The sequence below is a fragment of the Leucopleurus acutus genome (genome assembly GCF_964270905.1).
Source record: "Leucopleurus acutus genome assembly, chromosome: 2".
Taxonomy (NCBI): domain Eukaryota; kingdom Metazoa; phylum Chordata; class Mammalia; order Artiodactyla; family Delphinidae; genus Leucopleurus; species Leucopleurus acutus.
This window is the reverse complement of record NC_139143.1, coordinates 181,719,112-181,734,107: the sequence shown is the minus strand read 5'-3', so window position 1 is coordinate 181,734,107 and position 14,996 is coordinate 181,719,112. Positions and strand designations below refer to the sequence as shown.

The following is a 14,996-nucleotide window of genomic DNA, read 5'->3' as shown; positions in this document are numbered from 1 at the left end:
TATACTATACTTCTATCTAGCACACCTCTGGTTATCACTGTGACATGAGATGGGAGAGGAAAGTGCTAAACCGTTGGCATGGTCACTGCCATCTTACCTAATTAGGGTACAGTTAACTCCTCAAACCTCCCACCCAGTACAGATCTCAGTAAGATGAATATCTTGCTCTGTCTGAAAAAAAGAATTAGTTGTTGTTTAGCTTTGTTGGTACAGTTTTTGTTCATGGAGCACCATAGCATTCCTACCAGGGAACGAGGGTGTGGCAGCCTGAGTGGGGCTGTATAAGCTAGCGTTCATCTCCACCCACTGATGAGAACAAGTCACACTTAATTTAGATGCTGTGCTATCAATTTCATTTCTTCCTCTCTGTTATGCCCTAACAGTTGACTGCTTTCGCGTATAAAGATTATTTGTCATTTGGATACGTGTACGTCGGTTTGAGAGGGGCGGAAGAGATGACGAGGCAATACAACGTCAACGTCTATACCCCCACCATCCTGATCTTTAAAGAACACATACACAAGCCTGCAGATGTTATCCAGGTACGTGAGTGTCACCTTGTTTCAAGATGGCCCTCCCATTTTATCTCAAGGTGTCATATAAATAAACAGCAAAATCGAGCACAGCAGGAGAGGAGAAGAAACTAGTTTTAACCTCTTCCTTTAGGGACTTCCCTGACGGTCCAGTGGTTAAGACTCCGCACTTCCACTGCAGGGGTGCGGATTTGATCCCTGGTCAGGAACTAAGATCCCACATGCCTCGCTGCGCAGCCAAAAAATTAATTAATTAATTAATTAACTAACTAACTAAATAACATCACTGGCAAAAAAGAAAAAAACCCATAAACTAAGTTAAAGAACATACACTGAATATTTATCTGATCTTAAGATAGGGAAGGGCTAAAAACATTGGGGAAAATCTTGTTGGAAAATCTTAATAACTTGATTATAAGTTTTAAATTTTTATATAAATGCTTAAGAATTTTTGATTAAACAATAAGGGAAGTAATTACAACCAATATAAAAGGGATCATTATCTTTAATTTCTAATGAGCTTCTTCTAATCAAGGAAATCAACCCAAAACTTCTTGAGAATGACCACTTAATGAGTACAGAGTGACCACTTAATGAGTATAGAGTTTTAGGGTGATGAAAATGTTTTGGAACTAGATAGAGATGAGGGCTGCACAACACTGAATGTACTAAGTGCCACTGAATTGTACACTAAAATGGTTAATTTCATGTTATGTGAATTTTACCTCAATTTTTAAAAAAATTTTTAAAACTTCCCCCCAAAACGAAGTGAACAAAATCCTGAGAAGAGATTCAAGTGACTAATAAACCCCCTTACAAAAATAAATCTCACTAATAATCAGAGAAAAGCAAAATAAACATTTTCTTCTCTCATCAAATTGTTAAAGATTTTTGAAGGAAAAATCCTCAGTAGAGTTGAGACTACAGAGAAACAGGGACTTGTCTTTCTTGCCTTGCTGGAAGAAGCCTCAAAAGTTTTCCGAAAAGCGATTGGGTGATGAAACATCAACTGCCTAGCAGAAGAGCACTCCTGAGTACCTGCTGTGTGCCAAACACCGCTTTCTGTGCTGAGGGTGCAGCCCTGGACAAGATTGACAGAATTCCCCGTCCTGTGTTCTAGTGGGGACGACAGACAATCAGCATAACATACTCTGTCGTGGTATTTATATAGTGATACGTGCCAAGGAGAAAAATAAAACAGGGAAGAGGGTATTATGGGAGAGGGTTCACATTTTTAAGGTGGAGCAGCCAGGAAGGGCCTCATTAAGGTGACACGAGGAAAGACCTGAGGGAGGTGAGATTATCTTTTAGGGCTCTATCCTAAAGGAATAGGAACTCAGGCAAAGAAGTACATACAGAGATGTTAAGTATCATTCATAATACCAAAAATGAGGTGGAAATATAAACATCCAACGGCAGGATAATTATTGGTACATCCCAGAGACTATTATATAGCCATTTAAAATGGCAACTCGAGAATACTTAATGATGGGTATAATTTTCCTAACATGATGTTACAGAGAAAGCAGGATGCAGAATTGTATATGCAGTTTATTCACTGACCTCAATTTTGTAAAGTGAGTGCATGTGTGCATGTGTACACACAGGAAAAAACTAGAAATAAATACATCAAAACATTAATGGTTATCTTTTGATGGCAGAATTAGGTATTATTTCAATATTTAGGTTTTCAAAAATCCCTATAATGGACATGTATTTTTTAATATTTTTAATGTTTTTTTTTAAATGGTCAAGAACCCTTTGATACTTTCTCTTATAGGATGCTAGAACGAGAAGAAGGAGAAATTCTCTAAAATCCTTTATTCAGTACATTCACTGCCTGCCTGCTGAACACTAAATACAGAACAGCTCCGACATCCAGTTTAGTCTTCGTCCTCCTTTGACTCACAGTCAGGAGAGGAAAAAGACCGTCCACTGTAGTAGGTGTCTCACTAAGATGGAGGGTTCCTCCGGGTGCCCTGTGGATGTAGAAGGGGTCCTGAGACTATGGGACTAGGGTGTTGTGTGTGACAGAACCAGATGGGGAAAGTGGATAGTAAGGAAGGGAGAGCAGGTTTAAGAAGAAGGTAATGAGTTCAGTTGTGGACATAAGAATTAGAACTGCCTTCAGGAAACCCAAGGGGAGATGCCCATCAGGCAGGGCTCTAGATCCAAGGAAGGCGGAGGGGCTGGAATAGAGATTTGTGAATCGTCAGTGACTGGTTAGAGGGTGAAATCTTTAGTGTGGGGAGATCTCGCAGGCATCGTATGTAAAGTAAGGAGAGAAGGCAGCCAAGGACAAAACTCTGGACAATCACCAGCAAATAAAAAGAGGGGAGGGCTTCCCTGATGGCGCAGGGGTTGAGAGTCCGCCTGCCGATGCAGGGGGCACGGGTTCGTGCCCCAGTCCGGGAAGATCCCACATGCCACGGGGCGGCTGGGCCCGTGAGCCATGGCCGCTGAGCCTGCGCGTCCGGAGCCTGTGCTCCGTAGCGGGAGAGGCTGCAACAGTGAGAGGCCCGCGGACCGCAAAAAAAAAAAAAAAAAAAAAGGGATGCCTGATGGCGACTAAGAAGGAGCCAAGAGAGGGTCAGGAAGCAAACAAATGCCAGTTGTGGAAGAGAGGAAAGGTCGTCTCAATCCAAGATTAATCTGTGAGATTTCCTAAATTGCTTTTTAGTGATAGCTTGTACTCTTGGGAATTGTTATTTATTTATTCCCTGGGGAAAATCGTTAATCAGATACATTAACAAAATTGCTGGTACAATGGATGCTTTACCAGTTTGCTCTTTATGAATGTAAAACTGCATTCTTAACATAAACTGAGTCCTCCCAATGGCAAGGGGCTTAGCAAACACTAGTAGCACTAGTGGTTTCTCTTAGCTCTAGTTAACTTGTTTTCATCTGCTGTACAGTGGCTATGGCCACATGATAATGGGTTTATTCATTCTTCTGTTGATGGACATTTCGGGGCTTTAGGACCAGTGATGCTGTGGACATCCCATGTATCCCGGTGTACCCAATCACAAGTTTCTACAGGACGGCAGTTTTAAAAATGTGGTTCACAGACCCCTGGGGGCGGGGGGCGGGGGTCCAAAAGACCCTTTAAGAGAGTCTGTGAGATCAAAGCTGTCTTCACAGGAACCACTAAGACATAATTTGTCTTTTCTCTGTGTTGACGCTTGCACCGATGGTGCAAAAGCAATGGTGGGTAAACTTTCCAGTGCATAACCACCAAGTGCACACACCAAGGCCCGGGCACCAGGCTGCCGGTGGCCGTGTGTTCTTCACGCCTAAGCACTCACCGTAACAACACAGAGGGTCAACTCCCATTTCACTGAATAGCCTTGATGAAGTAGTAAGAAATATGAATTTTATTAATAGGTAAATTGACACTCAAGTCCACGTCTTTCTGGTATCTTTAATGTTCTCTGTGACAAAATAGGAAGTGTGCAGAAAGCTCTGCTGCAGGCCAAGTTGAGAGGGTGTCCTGGGGACAAATGTCTGTGTGGTTGCCTAACTCAGGAGTTTTGAACTGGCAACTTTTCTTTTTTTTTTTTTTTTTTTTTTTTTTGATGGAACATCATTTTTTACTTGAAAGAATAATTGACGGACAACTATGGTTACTCAGAGTTAGGGCAGACATTTTCTTTAAAATGAATGAAGTGAGCCTGGCACTTTAAGGGAAACAACTCACAGCATCTGTTGCTGATGATAGAATCCAGGCTTCCAAGGAAATTTTAATTTTGAAAAATTTGTATCAGCCATCGTGACCTTGATAGCTTCTCAAACTTGCTTACGAGATTGGTTCATCGATGTGATGCATTTTTTCATATGAATAAGAAAATTTGTCAGTGTCTGGGAGATCAGTGAACCAGTATTTTTCAAATGACCATGCATGAGCAAAAGATCCATTCTAAGTGCACGGCGATCAGTGAATTTTACCTTCTTTATTTTTGATCAGTGAATTTTAATTTAACAGAGTACTAAAAGTTCATGGATGGGAATTCCCCCGCAGTCCAGTGGTTAGGACTCTGCGCTTCCACTGCAGGGGCACAGGTTCGATCCCTGGTTGGGGAACTAAGATCCCCCATGCAGTGCAGCCAAAAAAAAACAAAAAAAGTTCATTGAATCCACATAGCAACTAACTTTTAAGAAACTACCATTTGTCCAGTTTCGGTGTAGTGGCAAAGAAGGATATCCACAGTTATCTGAAAAGCTATTAAAATAAACCTCCCTTTTCTAACCATATATCTGTGTGAGGCTGGGTTTTCAACCAAAACAATATGTGACCCCCGATTGTATATAGAAGCAGATATGAGAATCCACCTATCTCTCCTATGAAACCAGACATTAAAAAGATTTGTAAAAATGTAAAGCAGTGTTAATCTTCTCACTAAACATTTTTTGGTTTTGGAAATTATTTTTTTTAATGTTTAAAAAAAGTTATTTATGTTAACATATATGGCTTTATTTTTTTTAATGATTAAATATATATATATATCTTTAACTTTACTAGCTAATGTGTTTTCCTAAGTACATTTCCACCAATCACGTGTGAGTGTTCCATTGCTCCATATCCTTGCCAACACTAGACCAATTTAATTTTTCTGATATGAATGGTGTTGATTTTTATCAGATACCTTTTACACATCCATTATGATTATCCAGAGTTTTCTTCTTTCATGTTCTGTAATGTGCTAAATCATATTAATCATTTTCTAGTGTTAAACCTAACTTGCATTCATGAGATAAATCCAACAGGATCATTATTTATATTTTGCTTTCAGTATATTGCTGTATTCAGTTTGCTAACATTTTGTTTAGGACTTTCACATTTATGTTCAGAAATGAGATTGACTTCTAACTTCTCTTTCTCAAGATGCCCATGTGAGGATTTGAATCATGAAACGAGATGGGGTGTGTTCTCCCTTTTTCTCTTCTTGGGAAGACTTTGTATAAGATTAGATTGTCCTCCTTGAAAATTGGGTCAAAACCACCTACGTAAAGCCATCTCAGCCTGAGTTTGTGTTCAAGGAGAGATTTTTGACTACTGACTCATCTTCTTTAATGGTTATAGAACTAGTTAACTCTTCTCTTTTTCAGATGTTGTTTTATTTTTCTAGAAATTTTTCTGTTTCATCTAAATATTCAAATTTAAATGTATATGTGTATATATATATATGTATGTATACGTATATATTTTTAGTTTCTACAACATAGGGAGTGATTCCTCCTCGTCATCCTTTTTTTTTTTTAATATTTATTTTTTTGGTTGCTCCAGGTCTTAGTTGCAGCAGGCTCCTTAGTTGCAGCTCCAGAGCTCCTTAGTTGTGGCTCCCCAGCTTCTTAGTTGCAGCACTCAGGCTCCTTAGTTGTGGCATGTGAACTCTTAGTTTCGGCACGCATGTGGGATCTAGTTCCCTGACTAGGGATCGAACCCTCATTGGGAGCATGGAGTCTTATCCACTGTGCCAGCAAGCAGGTCCCTTTTTCTCTTTTTTTAATATTTATTTATTTGGCTGCGCCCGGTCTTAGTTGCGGCACTTGGGATCTTCGTTGCCACGTGCAGGATCTTCCTTGTGGCATGCAGGATCTTTAGTAGCGGCATGCAAGCTCTTAGTTGTGGCATGTGGGATCTAGTTCCCTGACCAGGGATCAAACTGGGTCCCCCTGCATTGGGAGCGCAGAGCCTTAGCCACTGGACCACCAGAGAAGTCCCTCGTCATCCTTGATAATGGTTATTTGTGCCTTCTCTCTTATTTTCATGATTGGTTTTACCAGAGGTTTGTCAATTTTATTAGCTCTTCCAAAGAACCAATTTTGTTTTTGTTAATTCTTCTTCTTATATATTTATTTTGTTTTATTGATTTCTATATTCATCTTTACTATTTCCTTTTCTCTACGGTTTGTTTTTGTTTGTTTGTTTGTTTTTGCGGTACGCTGGCCTCCCACTGCCGTGGCCCCTCCCGTTGCGGAGCACAGGCTCCGGACGCGCAGCCTCAGCGGCCATGGCTCACGGGCCCAGCCGCTCCGCAGCATGTGGGATCTTCCCGGACCGGGGCACGAACCCACATCCCCTGCACCGGCAGGTGGACTCTCAACCACTGCGCCACCAGGGAAGCCCACTACGGTTGTATTTTTGCTGTAACTTCTTTTTTTTTTTTTTTTTTTTTTTTTTTTTGCGGTACGCGGGCCTCTCACTGTTGTGGCCTCTCCCGCTGCAGAGCACAGGCTCCGGACGCGCAGGCTCAGCGGCCATGGCTCACGGGCCCAGCCACTCCGCGGCATGTGGGATCTTCCCAGACCGGGGCATGAACCCGTGTCCCCTGCATCGGCAGGCGGACTCTCAACCACTGCGCCACCAGGGAAGCCCTGCTGTAACTTCTTGATATGGATGTCTAGTTCATTAATTTCTTTTCTATTATATTCATTTTAACATTACTCTCCAAGTACTACTGATACTTTATCTGAGTCCCAAAGTTTTGATAAATAGTATTTTCATTAATCACTTCAAATTCAAAATATTTTCTTATATCTGATATGCTTTCTTCTTAGGTCAATAAGTTATTCAGAGTTTCTTAATTTCTAAACAAAAAGGGATTTTCTGGTTTCTATCTTATATTGATTTCTTGTTTAATTGTGGTCAGAGAAGCTACTATATATAAAATTTCAGTCCTTTGAAATATATGAAAGTCAGTAATAGCAAAGTGGTCATATTACAGTTTTGTTGTCCGCCTTTTATACTCAGTAACATTGTTACTTTGGAGTTTTGTGGGGGGTTTTGTTTCTTTCTTTTTGTTTTTTTGGCCACATGCAGCAAGGCATGCGGGACCTTGGTTCCCCAGGGATTGAACCCGTGCCCCCTGCAGTGGAAGCACAGAGTCTTAACCATCAGACTGCCAGGAAGTCCCAGGGAGTTTATTTTCAATTCTTCAGTTTCCTATAAATCTTGAAATAAATTTGCCTAAAAATTCCAAATTATTGACTTTTTAAATCTGCTACCGTACAACAGTATATAAAAGTTGTCCAGTGAAAAGAGCACTTGATTTTTCCTTTGACCTGAGATAGCTACGTCATTGCTCTCAGCCCTGCTTTTTTTTTTCTTTTCTTTTTTTTTGTCTGCGTTGGATCTTTGTTGCCGCCTGCAGGCTTTCTGTAGTTGTGGCGAGAGGGGCCTACTCTTCGTTGCGGTGCGCGGACTTCTCATTGCAGTGGCTTCTCTTGTTGCAGAGCATGGGCTCTAAGCACGTGGGCTTCAGTAGTTGTGGCACGCAGGCTCAGTAGTTGTGGCTCATGGGCTCTAGAGTGCATGCTCAGTAGTTGTGACGCACGGGCTTAGTTGCTCTGCGGCATGTGGGATCTTCCCGGACAAGAGCTAGAACCTGGTCCCCTGCATTGGCAGACGGATTCTTAACCACTGCGCCACCAGGGAAGTCCCAGCCCTGCGTTTTTTAAAAAGATCACCACATGTTTATCTGCTCAAATGAGTCTGACGTAAGTGGTTTTATTACTTTAGCCAGGATCAGGCACTTGTTTTTTTTGGTTTTTTTTTTTTTGGCCGCGCTGCACGGCATGCGGGATCTCAGTTCCCTGACCAGAGATCGAACCTGTGCCCCCCACATTGGGAACACGGAGTCTTAACCACTGGACCGCCAGGGAATTCCCTCAGCTACATGTTTATTAAGCTGTAAGTAAAGCCCATTTTCAGTGAGAAAACTGAATCGGAATCCACTGTCTCTTGGTTTTTCTCCAGGCCCGAGGTATGAAGAAACAGGTCATTGATGACTTTATCACCCAAAACAAGTATCTGTTGGCAGCCAGGCTCACCAGCCAGAAGTTGTTCCATGAACTCTGCCCCGTGAAACGGTCTCACCGACAGAGGAAGTAAGGACTGAAGGCTTTGCCCCTGCTCATCAGTGCAGCAGAGGGGCGTGTTGCATTTTACTACAAGGCAGTTAAACGTCGACCCTGAGACAATCAGAATTTATTCTTCATGTAACAGATATTGACGAGCAACTATGACAGTGAGGGGTATAAGAGTCCAGGGCACCTTAGGACCAAATTATTGGGTGTGCCAGGGAAGATCCCCCTGAGAGGTAACACTTTAGCTGAGCCCTGAAGGATGAGTAGATTTTGCCGGGTGTCAAGGAGAGCCTGGGTCACTGTAGAGCAGCATGGAGTAGGAGAGAGTTACTGTTCCTACCAGAGTATTCCACACAGGGTGAGCCTCTGGGGGTCTTGGAGAGGACCAGGTTAATGACTAAACAGTAGAGAAGTGAGAGTACTGAGGAAATAGTAAAATAATTAAATGGGAATAATAAGGCTGAGGCATACTTATTCATACAGAGTGTCTAAAGTCTGGAAATACAGGGAAAATACTTATTATACCTCTTTCAGATTAATGCATCAGTGCCTTTAAATTTAGGCCTGTTTCATCTGTGAAAGCTGTCTGGATATGAGTGAAAGCTGTCTGGATATGAAAGGAAAACATTTTGATCACGTTATGTGAAAATACAACTAAAATATTGTTTAAAATAGGAAAACTTCCCTGTGTTTCCAGGCTTTTCAGTTTCCTTTATAGACTAAGAGAAGAAAGACTTTAATTAACCGTAAGGCAGGTGATCCTGGGCTTTAAGGATTGGTATTTATACCGCCTTCAGAAAGTATCCCCAGTCCACGCGCTCCTCCCTTTGTTAGCACCGCCACCCTCTCCAGGTCACTGTCGCCTCTCGTCGAGGCCACCGTGTTAGCCTCCTAACCTCCTCTGCCTCCGCTCCACTCTCCCACCCTCAGTCAGTTCATGTCAGCCAGCGATCCTCCTAGCACTGTGAATTGGCTCGAGTGCCCCAGTCTCAGGGTCTTTGCACTTGTGGTGCTCTCTGCCTGGAGTGCTCAGACCCCACTTCCTCTTATGGCATCTCCTTCACACCTCTGCGCAGCCAGCCTGATGGATCGTGACTCCCAGCCCACCCTTGACTCTCTCCCCTTCACTTCTTTTTTTTTTCATGACCCTTGTCACTACTTGTCACGATCTGTCCATCTATCTATTTGGTATCTGCCTTCCACACTGGAATATCAGCTCCATGAGGGCAAGAGCGTTGTCTGTCTTACCTGGCGTCTATTGAGTGCTCAGTAGTATTTGAGAGAATGAATGCATGAATGAATGATTAGATGAACTTTCCCTTGGCACCACTACAAAGGAAGCCCTTCAGAATGAGGCCCAGTGGCCCTGGCCTCAGATAGGCTCAACCAGCCCTGCCTGCGGTGGGAGAACTAGAACAGGTGCCTTCTGCAAGGCCCTTCTGCATCAAGGGTTCAGTGACCATTGCCTTCAAAGGCATCTCTAAATGTCGTGAAGTTTGGTTTGGGGAGAGCATCACCAGTCTAGAAAGAAGCGGGTCCTTAATGCCTTGGACATCTTCTCTCATTAGAGGCTCCCCCATGAAGCTTTCATTCCTAAAACATGCTCGTTCACTTTGTAAGTGAGCGTCTCCTCTCTTTCACCTTCACTTGCCATTCAGGTTCTAGCCGTGGCCTCAGGGATTAAAGTCTTGTCTTTTGTTGACATGCAGGTACTGTGTGGTTTTACTGACGGCTGAGGCTACCAAGCTGAGTAAACCCTTCGAGGCTTTCCTGTCCTTTGCTCTGGCAAACACGCAGGACACAGTGAGGTTCGTGCACGTCTACAGCAATCGGCAGCAGGAGTTTGCCAACACCTTACTGCCAGACAGCGACGCGTTTCAAGGAAAATCAGCGGTGAGTCGTGGATGCTGTCCTGGTCTCGAGCTCTTCACAAGCACGTGACGCTTAGTTCTGTGTCCTCCTTCCTCAGGAATTTTCAGTATAGATTCCAGGAAGTCCTGGAATCTCTGAAGCCTGTTTGTTCCGTTTTGTTTTGCCTTATGTTTTCCGAGTGCTTGGAAGCCATTTGACTTTTTTTTTTTTAATTAAAGTATAGTTGATTTACAATGTTGTGTTAATCTCCGCTGTACAGCAGATTGATTCAGTTATATATACATTCTTTTTTATATTCTCTTCCATTACGGTTTATCACAGGATATTGAGTATAGTTCGCTGTGCTGTCCAAAGCCTGTTTTGAAAGCACTCCTAAACTATGCTGATTTCACCTCCTAGATTTTCAGCCTTGGACCTTCACAGAAAGCATCTTCCCTCTGGGTAAAGATTAGAGAGCATCAGCCCCTTTCACCAGTCTTTCCCCTTGGCAGGTCTAGTCTTACAGTACCTAGTTTGTAGAATCTTCCTTAGGCTACCAGTAATAGGCTTTCCAAATGTCTCCCTTCTGTGCTTCTGCCTCTTTTACTTCATCCTAATTGATTTCACCTTCCTTTCCCCTCCTTCATCATCACTCTCCGCAGAAGCATGAAATTCTTCTCTGTCTTTTTCATCATCTTGGTAATTATGGAAAAAAAAATCTCTCGAAAAAACAAAGGTTTCCTTCTTTATGACATTAAGTCAGAAGTTAAAGAACAAAGTCTATTGAGAAGAAGGAGCTTTAACTGTAGCGAAAGCTCTGGGAAGTCAGCACAAAACTAATTTCTTTTGTTAGAAAAATGTCAGTCTCTTGCAGATATTGTATACTCATCCATACCTGTGTTTGAGCTTCGCTAGACCCGTTTTTTTCCATCCTCCCTGGAAAAAACCCAAGCAACAGTAACTTCGCATTCTTTTGAGAATTCTCATGGTTTTTGCTCTCTTTTTCTCCCAGGTGTCTATCTTAGAAAGGCGCAACACAGCAGGGAGGGTGGTGTATAAAACCCTGGAGGATCCCTGGACCGGGAGTGAGAGCGATAAATTCATCCTTTTGGGTTATCTTGACCAACTGCGGAAAGACCCAGCTCTTCTGTCCTCGGAAGCTGTGCTCCCCGACTTGACCGATGAACTTGCCCCTGTAAGCACATAGCCAGGAGAGCGGGCACCGGGCAGGGCTCCTGAGCCCCCAGAGCAACAGTGCCATGTTGGAGGCAGGGGTCTTCTCCCTCCGGGGCTCAGGGGTCCAGGCCTGACCGTCACCCATTTTCTCCCTCAACAGATTTTTCTCCTTCGGTGGCTCTATTCTGCTTCTGACTACATCTCAGACTCTTGGGACGGCATATTTCACAGCAACTGGTAGGAGTATTGCCAAGTTTGAATTTCTTTCTCTCTGTTAACTACCAGGACCGCTGTTTTTTTTTTGAGAAGAGTCCACTCTTCTTTGATTTCAGTGTGGACTCCATAGGCAGGTGGAAGAGTGTTTACATATTTTCAACAACTGTTCCCCTTTTTCTTTCTTTCAGTGACTTCCCTTTTTTTATATTTGCTGATTGACCCTTTCCCACTGGTGGGGAAAGAAAGGATCACCCCTGACTGCCCCTCCAGCTAGCAGAGCCTGGGACCATCCTCTTCATCAGAGCACCTCTGGTGTACAGCACAGGGCCTGACACACATGGAGTCCAGTGAATAGATGCACAAATGAATCAGTGAATTAATTGGAGAAGGGAGGGCTATACCATTCCCACCCCAACGAGACCATGAGCTCCTGAGGACAGACCATGTCCCACTCATGTTCGTGCTTCCTGGCCCCCAACCCAGCTCCTGAAAAACAGCAGGCCTTTGATGGGTGTTTGTGGGTGAATAAAATTTCAGAACACCTAGTGGAGATCTTGAGAAGTCAACTTTGCCTCCCTTCTCCTCCCCTCTGGGCCACATCTGAATTATTCTGGCCAGAAAAAATAAATAAATCAATCAAAATAAAGGAAATAATTCCACAGACCTTTTTAGTCACCTGATACTACCCTTGACATTAGAATGTTCCTCCATGTTTACAACTTAAATCGTTTGTTACCCATCTTATTGTTTCCTTCTGCAGAATTTATTCACCAAGCCTGAGACACAAAAGCTTTTTGAATAAGTGATCTGTGCATTAAAACAGTGAGGGAAAAACCTCTGCTTTCACCACCACCACCACCCAAAAAAACCTCTGTTGGTATGAGATTAGAAAGTGTCAGACTTCCCTGGCGGTCCAGTGGTTAAGACTCTGCACTCCCAATGCAGGGGTTACGGGTTCGATCCCTGATTGGGTAACTAAGATCCCACAAGCTGCACGGCGCAGCCAAAAAAAAAAAAAGTGTTTGTTGATGTGAAAGCTTTTCGGTTGGGGGCTGTTTAGGGTTTTTTCCTTAAGCCAGAGAGGAGAGACCTAAAACCATTCATTGGTACGTCACAGCAGCCCACATAGAGCTGACCAGAGCTTGTGAACTTCATTGTAGGCGGGAAATGATGCCCCTTCTGTCCCTGGTCTTCTCTGCTCTCTTCATCCTCTTCGGCACCGTCATCATCCAGGCTTTCAGGTAAGAGCCTCCGTGTCTGCTCAGTGCCGTGTCTGAAGGGTGAGCCCCGGACCGTACAAACCTTCTGGAAAAGTCCTTTTTCTTACTTCAGTGACTCAAATGAGGAGCGAGAGTCAAGCCCTCCAGACAAAGAGGAAGCCCACGAGAAGACCGGGAGGACAGAGCCAAGCTTCACCAAGGAGCCCAGCAGGTCGCCCTAACCAAACACCGGCACCTCGCCCTCAGCAGCAGCCCCGCGCGCCACGGGGTCTGATAAGCAGCGTCCGAGGGGCTAGTACAGCTCAGAGCCCTGGCTCCCCCCCTTGTGAGAGATGTGGATTTAGGCAAGAGTCGCAGCTGACGAGCGCTGACTGAGACTGCCTAGGCATTCAGACGCAGGACTAGTTATCTTCTCCTCAGTACCCTGAGTTTCTCAATCCCAGATTTAATCATGAAGGCGGGAAGCAAGCAAAGAAGCGTGTCAGGGAGATGCTAGATGAGCCAGAAGCAGAGAACGGTGCGTCACCATAACTGTGTTGACGGCCTTCATCCTGTCCTAAAGCCGCTTCTGCACCAACTGCACGGCAGCCCCGGCAAGGCTCCTTACGGTCCCGGGATAACCAGACGGGGGTCAGTCCCGCCCTGCCCATGCGCCAGGCTCGAGACTAGTAAATAACATATCTAGTCTGGTTAGAACATATCATTTTCTTCCACTTGTTCCTTTTAAAAGTCGTGGCATTCCCTTATCCTACAAGATCTTAATTCCTCAGTTTTTCTCCACAGCAAGATTCCTAAAAAAGGCTTTGTGGAGGTGACCGAGCTCACAGATGTAACGTACACCAGTAACTTGGTACGCCTGAGGCCAGGCCACATGAACGTGGTCCTCATCCTGTCAAATTCCACCAAGACCAGCCTGCTGCAGAAGTTCGCCTTGGAGGTCTACACGTTCACTGGGTGAGCTCCTGGGTGCACGTGAGAGAGGGCAGGGGCTGTGGAAGCAGGAGTGGGGGAGCCTGCACACTTGGGTAAGGAGGGAGCTGCAGGGGCTTTTTCCGTGCAGCATGGTGTTGGCTGTGACCTTTCCAACCCAGACCTCTAAGCCATCGTGTGGGGACCTTTCTTCCCCTTGACTGTTGGTTCTGAACAGAAGAGCTTGAACTCAGTCTTCCCTGAGCCCTTTCAGGAAACTCTCTTCTCTAGCTCTTGTGCCTTTTCCTGAAGCCAGACACCGAGAGTGATGTGAGTGACGCCCAGCAAGGGACAGGAAATGGATGAGGGGCTCTTGCCGCCATTGTAGAAGCCCTCCGGGTCCCGCAGAAATCCTTCGTTTCTTCTGTATTCAGGCCCCACCCAGCACAAAGCTTTTTCCTATTATTTAAAATCTGACTGAGGTCCTTGTGTTCCCTGCGACTAAATGTGTCGGGAAATACCCTAAATCCTCCTTCTGTCCTTCTTACAGGAGCAGCTGCCTGCACTTTTCCTTCCTGAGTCTAGATAAACACAGAGAATGGCTGGAATACTTACTAGAATTTGCTCAAGATGTGGCCCCGATCCCAAACCAATACGACAAGCATTTCATGGAACGCGACTACACGGGCTATGTACTGGCTCTGAATGGCCACAAGAAATACTTCTGCCTCTTCAAGCCCCAAAAAACAGTCGAAGAGGAGGAAGCCATGGGGTCGTGCAGTGACCTTGACTCTTCCCTCCATCTGGGTGAATCTCGAGGGAAATCTTCTGGCCTTGGATCCAGGCCCATCAAAGGAAAATTGAGCAAGTTGTCCTTATGGATGGAACGGCTGCTAGAAGGCTCCTTACAGAGGTTTTATATCCCGTCATGGCCTGAACTAGACTGAGAATTTCTAAAAGAGGCTCGAACTCTTCAGACTTTTTAACAGGCCCCTGTGAACAGGTATTTTCAGGACTCAAACTATCACAATGGACAGAGTATAGATTTTAGATTATTCTTCCAGAACAGTGGCTAGAAGAACCTTTCCTTTGTCCTGTTCTAACCTAGGAGTGAAAAACACCAAACGCTGAATTCCCCAGATCTGAATACTTTCCTTTGGGTCTTTTCTCCTCATTTGAATGCCACACTATTTAAAATAGACTGCTCATTCCCTCTTCCTTTGTC

The 14,996-nt window shown here is 44.2% G+C and overlaps 1 protein-coding gene across 1 annotated transcript in view; it reads left to right on the top strand.

Annotated features, from left to right (window-relative positions):
- The window catches only part of DNAJC16 (DnaJ heat shock protein family (Hsp40) member C16), a 32,840-nt gene extending 17,844 nt beyond the window's left edge, over positions 1-14,996 (top strand). The window contains exons 6-14 of the mRNA XM_082832448.1: positions 384-542; positions 8,290-8,420; positions 10,109-10,292; positions 11,263-11,445; positions 11,587-11,663; positions 12,803-12,883; positions 12,975-13,073; positions 13,646-13,816; positions 14,322-14,996. Coding sequence (XP_082688574.1) covers positions 384-542; positions 8,290-8,420; positions 10,109-10,292; positions 11,263-11,445; positions 11,587-11,663; positions 12,803-12,883; positions 12,975-13,073; positions 13,646-13,816; positions 14,322-14,718 — 1,482 coding nt within the window. The 3' untranslated portion in view covers positions 14,719-14,996. The remainder of the gene's footprint in view (positions 1-383; positions 543-8,289; positions 8,421-10,108; positions 10,293-11,262; positions 11,446-11,586; positions 11,664-12,802; positions 12,884-12,974; positions 13,074-13,645; positions 13,817-14,321) is intronic.